The following is a 13,042-nucleotide window of genomic DNA, read 5'->3' on the forward strand; positions in this document are numbered from 1 at the left end:
TTGCATTAATGTTGCTCCTAAGGAAATTCAGTTAACGCGAAAGCAACTTTCCAAAGCCTCAATTCTGTTGCAAGCTTGAAAGTAAAATAGTTTAAGATTTCTTGTGCTACAAAATTCAAGGAGTATAATAGTAGTTTTGTAAGAGTGTGGGTGATCGCAGGCTCAATGGCTAGCGTGTCGGGGAGGTCTCTGTTAACCCCTCTGCAGTGCTGTGTGCACCTCAGTTGATGTTCAGGGGTGTTTGAGCAGAGTCGTGTCCTGGTGTTGCACATCGCTCTGTTTCTTCTCAGCTACCAGCACACTCCTGCATTGGAGGGGAGGATGAGCTGATGGTGAAAAGGATTATGCCTAAAAATAACATTTTTGCCAACGGACTTAATGAGACTTAGCACATAAATATTGCTCTTTCTGTTATCTGACATGTGAGGTATTCTGTTCATGCGGTGATAGCAGAGCTAAATAAGTTGCTAAGCAGAGAGAAATTAAAGCAGAAAGTTTAGCTACGTTGTCTAGTGCAGCCACCTCTCGCGCAGAGCCGTGCCTTGTCTGGGCAAGTTTTAATGACCCCAGTCTCTGGCGTCTGTCTCTGCCTGGGGGTGTTTTTGTGGCATAGCTGTTCCTCCTCTTTCCCCTACTGGCGCTTTTTTGGTGTTGTCGTTGTCCTTTCTCTTCCTTCTTGGCACTTGAGAGGTTGCTGAGAAGTTGGTTGTTGTTTCTTTTTGCTGCTGAGGGAAGGATGTGAAGGAAGGTAATGTCGTTTTGGAGACTGGGAAAGTGGGAAAAGAAAGGATGGGAAGAAATGTGAAGGCTGCACCTCAAGCTGATTTTTCTGGACTCAAAACCGTGTGCTAACCCCACCGCTTCCTGCTGGCAGGCAAATACCGACAGACTTAGCATTTGCCAAGGTCCCCTCCCCAAGCCCCCGTGGGAAAGGTGCGCTGATGTTCTGGGTTTGGCGCTCTGGAGTGGTCTGCAGCTTTTCCTGAAAGGACATAGGTAGTACTGATCTTGTGTAAAATAAGCTCCTTGTCACTGCAAGAGCAGTTTTTTGCTATGTACATAATTCCCCCCTCCCTTTTTTTTTAACTTAATGCCATGTTACATCCCAATCTGAAACAAAAATTGGCTGCTGCTTTGTGTTTCTTATTGTTTCGACTGAGAGATGTCTCCAAGGGCATAGGACCGCAAAAAGTAAATCAGGCTGCCCGTTTCATTTGTGATGCAAAGCCTTTATTAAAACTCCCCCCGACTATTTAATCCTGCATTTCTTTCATCTAAAGCAATACAGTGCGCGAATGGAAAATCGGTTGCTTGCAAAGCCATTGCTGTGCGGCCTTTTACATAAACAAAGCTGGACGGATAAGCAAATGCCTGCGTTGTAATTAGCAGCGCTTCTGTGGCTCCATACGTTCCCAAACATAAGAGACGGCTGCGGTGCCTAAAATAAGCCGAGTGAAAAACCTCGTATGCCACGAAGATAGGGGCGGGAGGGAGAGGAGGCAGGGCCGTCTGTTGTCTGTGTTCTTGGAAGCCTTTTCTATCTCCATTTGGACACTGTCAGTTTCTTTTACACAAACATTACGGCATCCAAGGGGAATTAGAAATACTTACCCATGACCACAACGTCAGATCTTGGGTTTGTCAGGAGAAAGCAATGCAGAGGAGAGGCTCGCACCCCGCTGCCTTCATTTTGGTTTTAGGCTGCTAATAAACCTCTCGGAAAGCTGAAGAAAAGCGAGGCTGGCTGTCTAGGTGGAATACAGGAAATTTAAAAATCTTACCTCATAGATGTGAAATGTTTTTTATATCTGCAAAAGTGCTGTGTCGGTCCTCAGTAATAGTTGTTGTCTTTTGGGATGTCTCTGAAGTTACACAACAGCTTCCTTTTATACCAGTCTTTTATGAAATGGCTGGGGACCACTCAGGACAGAGACACGAAAGTGAGACGCTGCTGGTCAAAAATGGCTTTTAACTGAGATGATGCTGGTCGAACTGAGCCCTTTAACGTCAACAAGAACTGTTGTAAATGCACCTTATCCCAACGTCAGTGAAAGGGGAAAAGGTGCCTCTCATCCCAGACTTTCTCTAGTTTCCATCCCTACTTTTTCACACAGATCTATGCAGTATTCAGTGTTGTGACCTCAGCGTAATCTGGATTTATCTCCACGAGTTGGAGACCAGCTAGCTGGGGAGCCAGCACGGCCAAGCTGCCGTACTTGCCTCGCAGGGAGTCTGCGGTGTAGATATGGCCTGTTCCTATTTAAAACATTTACTGAGCTGATGCGATTGCAAGGCCGTTCAGCTGAAAATGCATGTTGAAATGAAGCTCTTACACTTCCATCTAACCCTTTCCTAAGTCAGGGCAGACTATAATCCTGCTGTAGGAAAGGCCAAACAGCTATAAGGCAGGAAAAGCAACCAGTCATGTTTTTTTTTCCTGTGCTAAGTGGAATCTAATCTGTGTTGCCAAAGCCCATCAGCTGAAGTTGTGATTTTAGGAAGTGAACTGTGTCACACAGCTGCACAGCCTCCTTGAGGTACAGATCTGCTGGCCCAACGTAAACGAATGCAATCATTTTGCCATGCAAAAGTGTATCCTAGTTCTTAACACTTGCACCTTGGCCCGGTATCTGAGAAAGACATAGGAGGGAGCCAGTGCTTTAAAACTGAGCTTGATCAACCAGAAATGAGCTGCCAGTACTTAATGGTGAAGACAGTTAACCACTGAAACAGCTTGCCCATGGGATGTGCCCAGACCTTTATGATCTGAAGGCTTTAGATCCAGATTGGATGCCTTTCCAAAGGAGGTGCTTCAGCTCAGCTGTCAGTCCTTGGGCTTCTTACAGGAACCCGCAATGTCCTGGCCGGCATGGGAGATGAGGTCAGGCCAGCTCAAGGATGCCCAGTTTCCATAGGCTGCTGCTCTTGCTACGTTCTGCTTCTGTTCTCTGGGCCAGAGCAACGCATGTGTTACTGCACCTGGTTTAAAGGTCCTGGCTTGGTGTTCCTTTGCTGTGATGTGTATGCCAGTGCCGTCTATGCAGCCGGCAAGCTGACCGGTCAGCCTTCCTAAAGTTCATACAAAGCTCCCTTGTGGTTCCTGGTTGCCCATTCTGAGACTAAATGACCATAAGTGATCCCCTTCTGACCTCTGGGAATCCCCCATGGAGAAGGCAACTGGGAGTCTCCAGGCAGAGATGGGCATGTGTAGCAGCAGAAATGCTGGAGGAGAAGAGGCTTGTTGAGACCCCAGTCTGTCTGTCGGGGCCTTCCCGTGTCTCTTGGCCAATCTCGGCACAAGTAGTGCTCATTAAAAAAGTGCGAGGAATGCACCAATGGCAACTCCGCTAACAGCGAGCAGCTGTTGTAGGGATGCCCTCCAGAGATGTGGCTCCTGCAATCTGAGCTGCTCCCTTTTTCCACGCACAAGTAATTTCCCAAAATATTTATCATGGTTTTGATCTTTGCCTGAAACTGAATTTTCTTTTCTATGGCTGGAACAGAATTCCTCCGGATTTGGAAAGACTGGGACTTCTCGCTTGCCAGATGAGGGTGTACACATGCAAAATGATGATATGTTTCTCCCTTTGGTTTGGTTAGAGAAGCAAAGATTGTTAAAACTTTAAAAGCCTTGTTCAAACATTAGTATTTTACAATGGGTGTTACATACCCACATCAATGTAGTTAAAAGGTATAATGGTTTTGTGCGTTTGAATAGATCGTAAATTGACAACTTATGAAAAGACCTTGCCTTTGTACCTTAAAATGTCATGAAGCAGCATTAAAGCTGCATATTTAACCTTTCTTTTCCTATTTTTTTTGTGTGCGCGGTTGTGTGGTTTTAACGTTGCAGCACTAGTTTGTGGCATAGAAATAACAGTATGCTGTAACTAGCAAAGTTAGTGACTCATGGCTAACTTGAGAGCTTTCTCCTGCACGTTTGCCTGCAAGACACTGTCACCTTAACAGTGCCAGGAGCAGCTCCTCCGAGCTCCTGAGCAGTGCAGAAAAAGGCCAGAGCTATCTGTTCTCATCACACACACAATGCGTTTCTAAATAGAGAACTTGAGCTGTTTTTACTTCCACAGAAATTGGTCCTCCTTTGAGCTACTTGTCTAGATCCGTGATAGCACTTCTCAAGGACTTGAACCTTCAATTTTCTTATCCACTTTCTGCAACTCTGAACAAAAATATCCATGCTACTAATTCAGGAGGGTCGTTGTCCTGGACTGCACAAATGTAGTTAGCAGCTTCCCATCCTCAGTTCTTTTTTTTCTTTAGTTAATTTTAACCCACTTGTCCCACATCAGGAGCCTTCAGTTCCCATTTGAGGGGTAGCTCCTTACATGAGCGCCCCAGGGGAGCCGAGCTCCGTAAGCGATCGCCGGTGGGAGCCAGGCTTATACGCGGCATTACACTGTGGAAAGCTTCCGATCTCCTGTTGCAGACAAAAATGTCTACAAAAACAATACTACTACTTTCCTGAATTCCTGCATTTTGCAGATGTGAAGCCAGATTTCTTTCGGGGGAAGCCAGGCTGTGTTGGGGAAGATCATAGAGCGCTCTGTGTCTTTTTGCTGCTGCTGCTAATTTTTGTGAGCACCATAGAATACAGTAGAAAATTGAAACTGTGTGAAAGATCAACAAATCAGTGTAGAATGTCACGCAGCAACATCTGTTAACTTTGGCTCTATCTCAGATCCTCCTGCCCCCTCCTTTCCAGCCCCATGTCTCCTGGTTTGTGAGGGCTTGGAGTGATAGGGACCTGGGGACGGGGGGGAGTCTCGCTGTTTCTCGGCGGTCTGAAGGGCTTGCAGAAGTACCATCTGGAATTAAAATCTGATGTTGGTGTATTTCTATAATTTTTAGTTATGAAACAAATGGGAATTTGCTGAATGAATTAATTGTATTGCACTGTAAAATTCTGTCTCGAGAGCCATTATATATGGTGGCTCTCAAAGCCTGCAGAGAGACATGAGAGCAGCTTCCCTTTCTAATTAGGGCTTTCAGGAAATCATCGATTACAGAACGAAATAGGCTTGCTCAGAGGCATTTGTTTGATATTACTTCTGATAAACAAAACTTTTACCTAGTAACAATTTTACCAGTGACACTGGAAGCAGCCGTACTCTAACGGTAAGCCCTCCTTCAAATAAAACGCTTTCCCCTTTCCTTCCTACCCGTCTAAAGGATTACAGCTAATGAAACATTACTTCCAAACTGTAAACTCCAATAAAAAAATTAAAATAATGACGGAACCATTGATATGGCAGACAATATGTTCTTAATGGGATGTTCTCAGTCCAGTGCAACTTAATGGTGTAAACTTTTTCTTGCAGCCTGTTTAAAAGAGTCAAAACAAAACCTTGAGCCAGTGTGTAGAAATTTTTTTCCTTTTCTTTTTTCTTTTTTTTTTTTTTAACAGGGTCAGCATATTTCCTTAGCTCCCATTCAAAAACTAGAGGAAGCTTTGTATGAGTATCAGCCTCTGCAAGTGGAGACATATGGACCACAAGTTCCAGAGCTGGAAATGCTGGGAAGGCTGGGGTAAGTAACACAGCTAGTTTTAATTCCCATTTCACGGCATTTTATCTGGGACTGTTACCATCTTCGCTCTGCTAGTGTCTAGATTTTTTTTTTTTTTTAAAGAATCTTAACGAAATATTAGACTTCCTGCCCAACCAACATTTTGTTTGGGTGGATAAGCAAAAATTTTTGGTCCTCCAGCCTTTATAGATCTATTGAGAGCTGGACTGGATTGCATTAGTGTTTTTTAAGGTTGTCCTTGGCAGTCGTAGTGAAGTAGCTGTTCATTTTCAGTTGCACGGTATTAGAAAATAAATAAATAAAAATCTGGGGCTTAATTTACCCAGCTGTAAGCCAGTAAAAATATTAAAGTTGGGCCTTTTGCCATGGAAAAGGGTAGGTTTACTTGCTGACTGCTGTCTACAGTCAAAACTGCGTTTGTGAGAAATGAAGCTCAGAGCTTAACTTTGTCAAAAAGTATAACGCGGGGCCGCGCCAGCAGCTTGGCCGCGTCGTGGTGTGCAGCCGTGCTCGGGGGGGAATCTGGGAGCCTGCTGTGCCAGGGTGACCGAGGTGACAGAGGCTGCGAAGTCCAAAAGGGACAGGTCTGCTCTCTAGGGAAGGGTTAGTGGCTGCAACGCCATCTGAAAACATATGTGGCCACTTGAAGGCAAGGAGGAGTGTTTTAAAGTTTTTTTTTTTTAAGATAAGGTGGTTACCTTTGTGCCCATGGGAAAACTGAAGCTACAAAGTCCTGGACAAAAGGGAGACACTAATATAGAGAGTCAGGGACTACTGAAATCCAGAGAGGAATCCCATCTAGTACAGTGGCACAGGAGAAATTACATCTCATCTGGAAAATGATGGGTGAATAAGTGTTTCTTAAGCAGATAAGCAATGGAATGGTGCTTCAGAAAATTCAAGGCTGTCTAGAGTTGAGGTTGTCTCCATTTTTATTGTTTTTGTGTTGGTCTGATGGCTGTAACTTTCACTATCTGATATTAACTTCTGAGACACAAATATCAATTAGCCTTTTAAACCTGGGCAGAGCCAGGTTCAGCCTTCACCCCATGCGCGGAGCTCAGCTGCGGGGGATCTCCAGTGCGAGGGGAGCTTTGAGGCCCTCGCAGCGCCTAGTCTTCCCACAAACAAAAGTGCTTGGGGGGAAAGAAAAATTGCTTGTGCACAGAGGATTCCCGGTTGTCCGTGCGCATATTTGTCCACCAGGTAAGTGCTGGCACCCCGGTTGGTCAGGAACTCTGTGCTGTCCATGTCCATCTCCTCTACACACCTGGGACACTGGTTTGAAGGCAACCCAATACTTTGCAAAAGAAACCGCTTTAACTAGCGTGGTCTCTGTGCAAGCGGACATGTGTGTGTTTGGAGGAGGGTTTGCAAGCAACACCTTTTTCCTTGCAAACACTCTTACAAACGTGTAATTTTTCTCCTCCGAGCATGATAACTGGGGTGGTTCTGCTTGGCTGGGGGGGTGATGAAGGAGTTAAGAGCAGCAGGGGTGCTGGCTGGCGGTGGCAGCGAGGGCTGCGCCGTGCCCACCAGAAGAGTTTGTCTCGGTCCCGAGGCTGTTTGTGATTCCAAAACAAATAAATCCATGGCGTGGGCTCCCCGCCGGCACTACTCTAACCCTATTCCGTTGGGTGTCTGAAATGCCTTAAACCATGCAAGACTATTTGTTTATATATTTTTGTTTCTGTATTTATATGAACTCATGCGCATTTCCTGTTGATGATGAATGCTTAACTAATGTCCTTTGGTCCCTGGTTTGGGTTTTTTTTTCCAGGCAGCTGTATACAGCTGCCTGAATAAGGCAGAAGAGCTGGATGCAATTTTATCCCCTTCTGCTAAAGATGTTTAGTGGGATTGATACAAAGACAGGTTAAATGTGAAATGATTTAAATTTTTTGATTCTCCCTCTTTTTTCCCCACATCCCTCCTTTTTCTATAAGAAAGAAGAGTTTTCCTCAGTCCTTGGAAATTAGTGAGCTTTTGCTCAGTTTAACGGTGTTAACGGAGTTAGTCATCAGGTATAGCAAAATTTTGTGTTCTTGTTAATGTTCTGCATTTTGAAGTGTGGCTATTTATTGCTGCTCAGTAGTTTCCTCCTATGTGCAGGGTGTTATCACCCAAGTCCCTGGAGCTAGAATTATTGCAAAGATGATGCAACCTGGAGACTTTGAATTCACTTCTGGTAGCTTTATTTATTTATTTTAAGATATAATTTATTATCTTTGAAACACTCAACAGAATGGGGTTTAGAATATTCAGATCTTAACCTCTTACTTTCTGCAAGACTCACTTTAGGTTTCAGCATAAGTGTGGCAATTTCTTTCTTAGTAAACTGCTGTAATGAAAGAGGCAGTCGACAAGAAGGCTTCCAGCAAAGAGCAAGAAAAAGGGGGAATCCTTAAGGGATCACTTAGAAAATTTGTTAGGGATCTTTTTTAATTAAAAGAAAATTGCTTTTTAAGTTGCCTTGTATTATTTGCTCATTAGGGCTTACAAGAAACATCGCGTGCAGTCCAATAAACTTGATTCTGTATCCTTCTGCTGCTGTTCTGTATGGATTCTGCGTATTTTTCAAAATAGGAAATTATGTTCAAACTGTCCTTAGAAATTTCTTTTCAGTTTCTCATGGGGCTGTAAATTTTCTTCTTTTTTATGTTCACTGCAGAAAAGCATTGATGTCCATATGATCTATTCTAGCTATTGTGTTGGAAGTCTGAGAATAATGAAGAAATAGATTTGTCAACACAGATGATTGGTAGTGTGTTTAGGGTTTTGTTCTCCCCTCTCCCCCTTTAGATTTTCCTGAAGTAATGCAATATAGGCAATAATCTTGAATTATGTGGCTTTCTGGGGACAATGCATACTACACTAACTGGTAGAGCATTTAACCTTCTGGCAGGAGAGTGAAGCTTTTTCAGTGCTAGCCACTGATAGAGCTTCCCTTGACTGCACATCTGCTGGGTTACTGCAAGGAAGTCTCTGTTGCTGATGGTCTCATGAATGTGACCATACTCCATCCAGGCTGGTGAGGATCTGACCTAAGTAGCAAAGGCCACCTGTGCTTCTGGTTTTGTGCGTAGCGTGTTAGGCCAGCTCAACTTCTTCTGCACCCATCAAATGACTTGAAAGGAAGAACGGAAGAAGGGATGTACAAAAACGTCTCTCAAACCTGTGATGTTGACCTGGAGTCTTGGATCACTGTAACTTACTCATTCTGGAGGGAGGCTCTAGAGCTGCTTTTCCCCATGTGCTGACTGATGGTCACATATCTGTGTGACTTTGTGGTTACTCTAAATTACTGAAGTATTTGCACTGGGGGATGTGCACTGGGGGATCATTGGTTTCTGGATGGAGTTGAAGGCAAACTGCTGGTGGCAGCTGAGTTTAGAGAGCCCTGTCTTACTGAAGGCCCTGCTCGTATTTCTGTGCAGGAGCTGTTAGGCTGGTGTCATTTGACTAAAGCTGGATGTTTGAAGTGGGGAATGTCATCTTCATTCAAATCAGCTCAAATCTGTTGATCTGCTGAAGTCGTTGCAAGGCTATCTGATCTACCGTGGCTTTCAGGGAGAGAAGCGTGCGCGAGAGAAACAGCGAGAGCGCCTGGATGCTCAGGCACTGGCTGCTGTTATTTTAGTCCTGGGTTTTCCAAGAGGGGCGAAAAAAAAAAAGCCTACTTTCTTTTTGGCTAATGTTTTAGCTAAGTACATTGGATTCGTCTTTGTGGTTGGGGTCTGGAATATATAGGATTTTGATGCTGCAAATCAAAAGAAATGTAAAATATAACAAACTGTCATGCCAAGTAGTGAAAAAGCAAAACAGGATGGGGGTAGAAATTAGTTTCCTTTATCATGTGAATAATTCCCTTGACTTAAAAAATGTAAGTTTGTTATGTAATTTTGATTAAAAGAAGCAAAAACAAAAAAAACCCTGAAGATCAAAATGACATTTGTTTGAGGTCCTGAAAAATGTAAAGACATTCTTGGGATTATTTGTGGGAGTATGTAAGGCCAGCAGGAGCTGCTACATTGCATTCTCACACCGAGTATTTACAGCTGTGCAAGAGCTATACACAAGCTACTTCAGTAAGTTACTATAAATTGAAAACCTGCTTATGTGATTAAAATCTTGGGTAAAGAGGTGTGAATGTCAGGTCTCAAAGTTTGCAAGCATTCTTGTAATCCAGAGTGGATCCTGTTCTAACACAGCACCAGGGCCGGTTCACGCCATTCTCACAATATAAAGGGCCCTTAATTTACAGATATGTCTTAAAAATCTACTTTGCACTCAACTTAAATGCTTTGCCTTGACAGAGAACTTCTTTACAGACATTGTAAACAAGTCAGACTTGGTATGCTTAAAATAAAACTGTGTCTGCCTACCCAACTCTGGAGAGATACATCTTGAGTACATGCATATGAATAAATAGAAAAAAAAAAAAGTTTGACTGTTGCTCCAAAAATCTGTGATTTTTCTTGAGGAAAAATGTGACTTTGATCTATCAATCTGCTTTCAAGAATAACCACAATGTTAGGAGGAGTACTCAAGTTATTTAATTTCTTAACTATGGTGCAAAAATAAAGTTCAGTGGTGAACAATAATGAGGATAGGCAATATATCTTCTCTGTTAATTTAAAAGTTAAATCTAAGCAAGATGTCATTTTAAGAGCTGAGGGTAAATATTGAAGCAAAATCAGAATTATGTGGGAATTCTGTACATAAAATGAGCATGATTTAGCCAACTATGCTTTTAATAATGAACAATTGAATTGATTTGTTCTCTTTTTATAGTGTAGGACAGCTCAGTCATTTTAAATTTTGAATTAACATGAGAAGGTTGGATTTCAGACCTGCTATAGCTTTGTTAGCATTTAATTTTTAACCTTCATTTCACTTGGAAAATTTCTGCATATTTCTTTGTTGTACAGTGTTGTAGTGTAATTTGAAACACATGCAGAGTTCTGGCACTTAATCTAAAAATGACTGGTATAACTTCTTTGCTGTCAATCACAGTGATTTTTTTGTTTTAATAAGGCAATAGTAAGGATGCTCTCCAAACTATTCTCAAGCCATAGCTGATCTGGTCTTTGGCCAGATTGGTTTTTGATAAAACACCATGAGTTCCTGCATTAAATTCAAGGCAGTAAAATGACTGAGAATTTTATTTATTTATTTATTTATTTTAATATGGGTGACAGGACCACTGGGCTTTGTAGGAGGTTTTTTTTTTTTTTTTTTTTTAATACATCTGCTGTCTTTGTGATTGGGGTATTAAGCTAATCTTGAACCTTAGAAAAGGAGAAAAGCTGCAAATGAAGGGTTTATTTGATCTACTTTGGCCCATTGATTTTGCACACTGAATTCATTCTGCTCCTTTGAATTAAATATAATTTGTCGATAAGCTCAGTGGTCAGAATGAAGAGATTTAGTAAGAGCAAGGAAAGCTTGGCTCGCTTTGGAGAGCACTTCCAGGGCTGCACTTGCTCTTGCAGGAGTTCTGGTGGCTACCAGGGCACATGGTCCATGTTTCCCAGCATCTCCTGATCCTCAGATCTTGGAAGTCAGGAGAAAGATTTCTCTCGGCCTCAAGCAACTTTGAATCAGGCACCTAATAAATGAGAACTGGCAGGTAAGAAATGATGATTGCTTTAAGGATGTAACGCCATTTGCATCCAGCCTTTTAAGATTTTTTTTATTCAATTCGCCATGAATAGTTGAACGAAAAGCGGTGAATGACAACAGAAATACTATGTGGATACATTTAATTGAATAGTGAATACGGCAGAATGGGCCGTCTTTTTGACAAAAGTATGGAACAGGGAAGTAGAACAGTTAGTCAACTGTGTTAATGTGAGTTGATGCAGAAATTGGCTTACATTGCTTCAGCCTACCGCACAAATCCTACCCATTCTGTCGTAAGATTTTGGAAGGATGAAAATTTAATATAGAGGAGGTAGATTAGCGCTGATTTTTTTCCAACGGAATGGAAACCGAGGAAGGGAGCACAGCCTCTAGTAAGCCTGAAATCTTACTGTTTAAGAAATCAACTTTCTGGCAAAAAAAAAAAAAAAAAAAAAAAATCTATGAACATTTCAAACAACACCCTGTAGTATATGGTGTTTTACATGGAGCTCTTCTGTCAAGGTCATTAGCAATTGAATATATTAAAAGTGGACTGCTTATGAAACGGAGAGCTTTACTTCCTGCCCGCCCACCTGTGGGTATAGTGTGGGTTCGGCAACTGTAAAAGGTCTCGGGAGGGTTATAAAAGCAGAGAATATGGAAAATATATGAAGAAACAAAGAAGGAAGCCTGCATGCACCACGTAGTTACTTATATTTAAAGTTGGCTGTAGTTGTATATGCACCACTAAATTAACCTCAAAAGCTGGCCATGACAGCAGAATGTCCATAGTAATTGTTTTTGTTGGCGTTTGCCTTCAAAATTAACTCATCGATCTAACATGAGTCTCTGCACTCGGAATACTGGTCTGGTAATGTTTTTCACTTTTTCATGCAATCATGGAAAAAATATGTTTCTGCTCGAAGCAGTTGTCAAACAAGCTTCTTTCATCGACAATCAGACACAGGGCAGCTGAGTAAGGCTGTTTAGTCTAGAATAAATACTCGAGAGATTACAAGGTCGCTGTAGGAAATGTAATTATACCATTTATTCCAGAATAGTCTTTTTGTAGTGTGGGCTTGCAGAATACTAAATCACGGTGTTTATTAAAATACATATAATATATGCATATTAAAAAAAAATCAAGGCTGTAACATAAGGAACGGAGAAGTATCTGGCAAACTGGACTACAGGATTAACTAGTAAATACTTATACTTGCTTCAGAAAATGAAGATAGTATTATTGGCTTTATAACTGAAATTGGTAGGAGGCAAGCCCTGTCCTGTCTCTGCAGGTGCAGAAGCAATACTGCTGAGCAGGCAGCTCAGCCGGTGTCAGGTGAAGCCATCTGCTGAGGCATTACAGTGTAGTGGGAGGCAAAAATACCCTATTTTCTGTGCTCTTCTGTATCTTGCCAAATCACCATTTAAAAATACCTGATAGTCTGTGATGTGTGGTAGTTCTTATCTATTACTGATAATCCTTCCCTACTTTCATCCTTCCTATCCTCCATTACAGCTATATCTCTTTTGATGTATTGTTCTCCTGTGACTTTGAACGTTCACAGATTTTGCTCCTTATTTGTCCTGTGTTTATTTAGACAAATACACTTTTGTAGAAGTCAGTTTTAGATCTCCCATTGCTTTTCCAAATTTATGAGGTATATTTTGAGGGGCTGCTCAATATTTTCTTTCTTTCTTTGTTTTCTTTCTTGCTTCTCCTCCAGTCCATTATATTGTCCTTTTTGAGTCTTCCTCTGATTCCTCAGTCAGATATATCATTGCATTAGGAATTATACAGTTTCCACAAGATGGTAGAAAAATTACATGGTCTGCGTGTGTAAGAGTGATCCTTTCTCTAGCAGCAGGA

General features: G+C 42.0%; 1 protein-coding gene across 3 annotated transcripts in view; it reads left to right on the top strand.

The window, feature by feature from the left end:
• Positions 1 to 13,042, top strand: part of MNAT1 (MNAT1 component of CDK activating kinase) — a 124,229-nt gene that overhangs the window by 80,491 nt on the left and 30,696 nt on the right. For 2 of the 3 annotated variants that reach the window (XM_064511928.1, XM_026113832.2), the window contains exon 7: positions 5,426 to 5,547. The exons of the other annotated variant lie outside the window; for it this stretch is intronic. In XM_064511928.1, coding sequence (XP_064367998.1) covers positions 5,426 to 5,547 — 122 coding nt within the window. The remainder of the gene's footprint in view (positions 1 to 5,425; positions 5,548 to 13,042) is intronic. 3 annotated transcript variants of the gene reach the window in all.

The sequence above is a fragment of the Dromaius novaehollandiae genome, chromosome 5, assembly GCF_036370855.1.
Source record: "Dromaius novaehollandiae isolate bDroNov1 chromosome 5, bDroNov1.hap1, whole genome shotgun sequence".
NCBI classification, from domain to species: Eukaryota; Metazoa; Chordata; class Aves; order Casuariiformes; family Dromaiidae; genus Dromaius; species Dromaius novaehollandiae.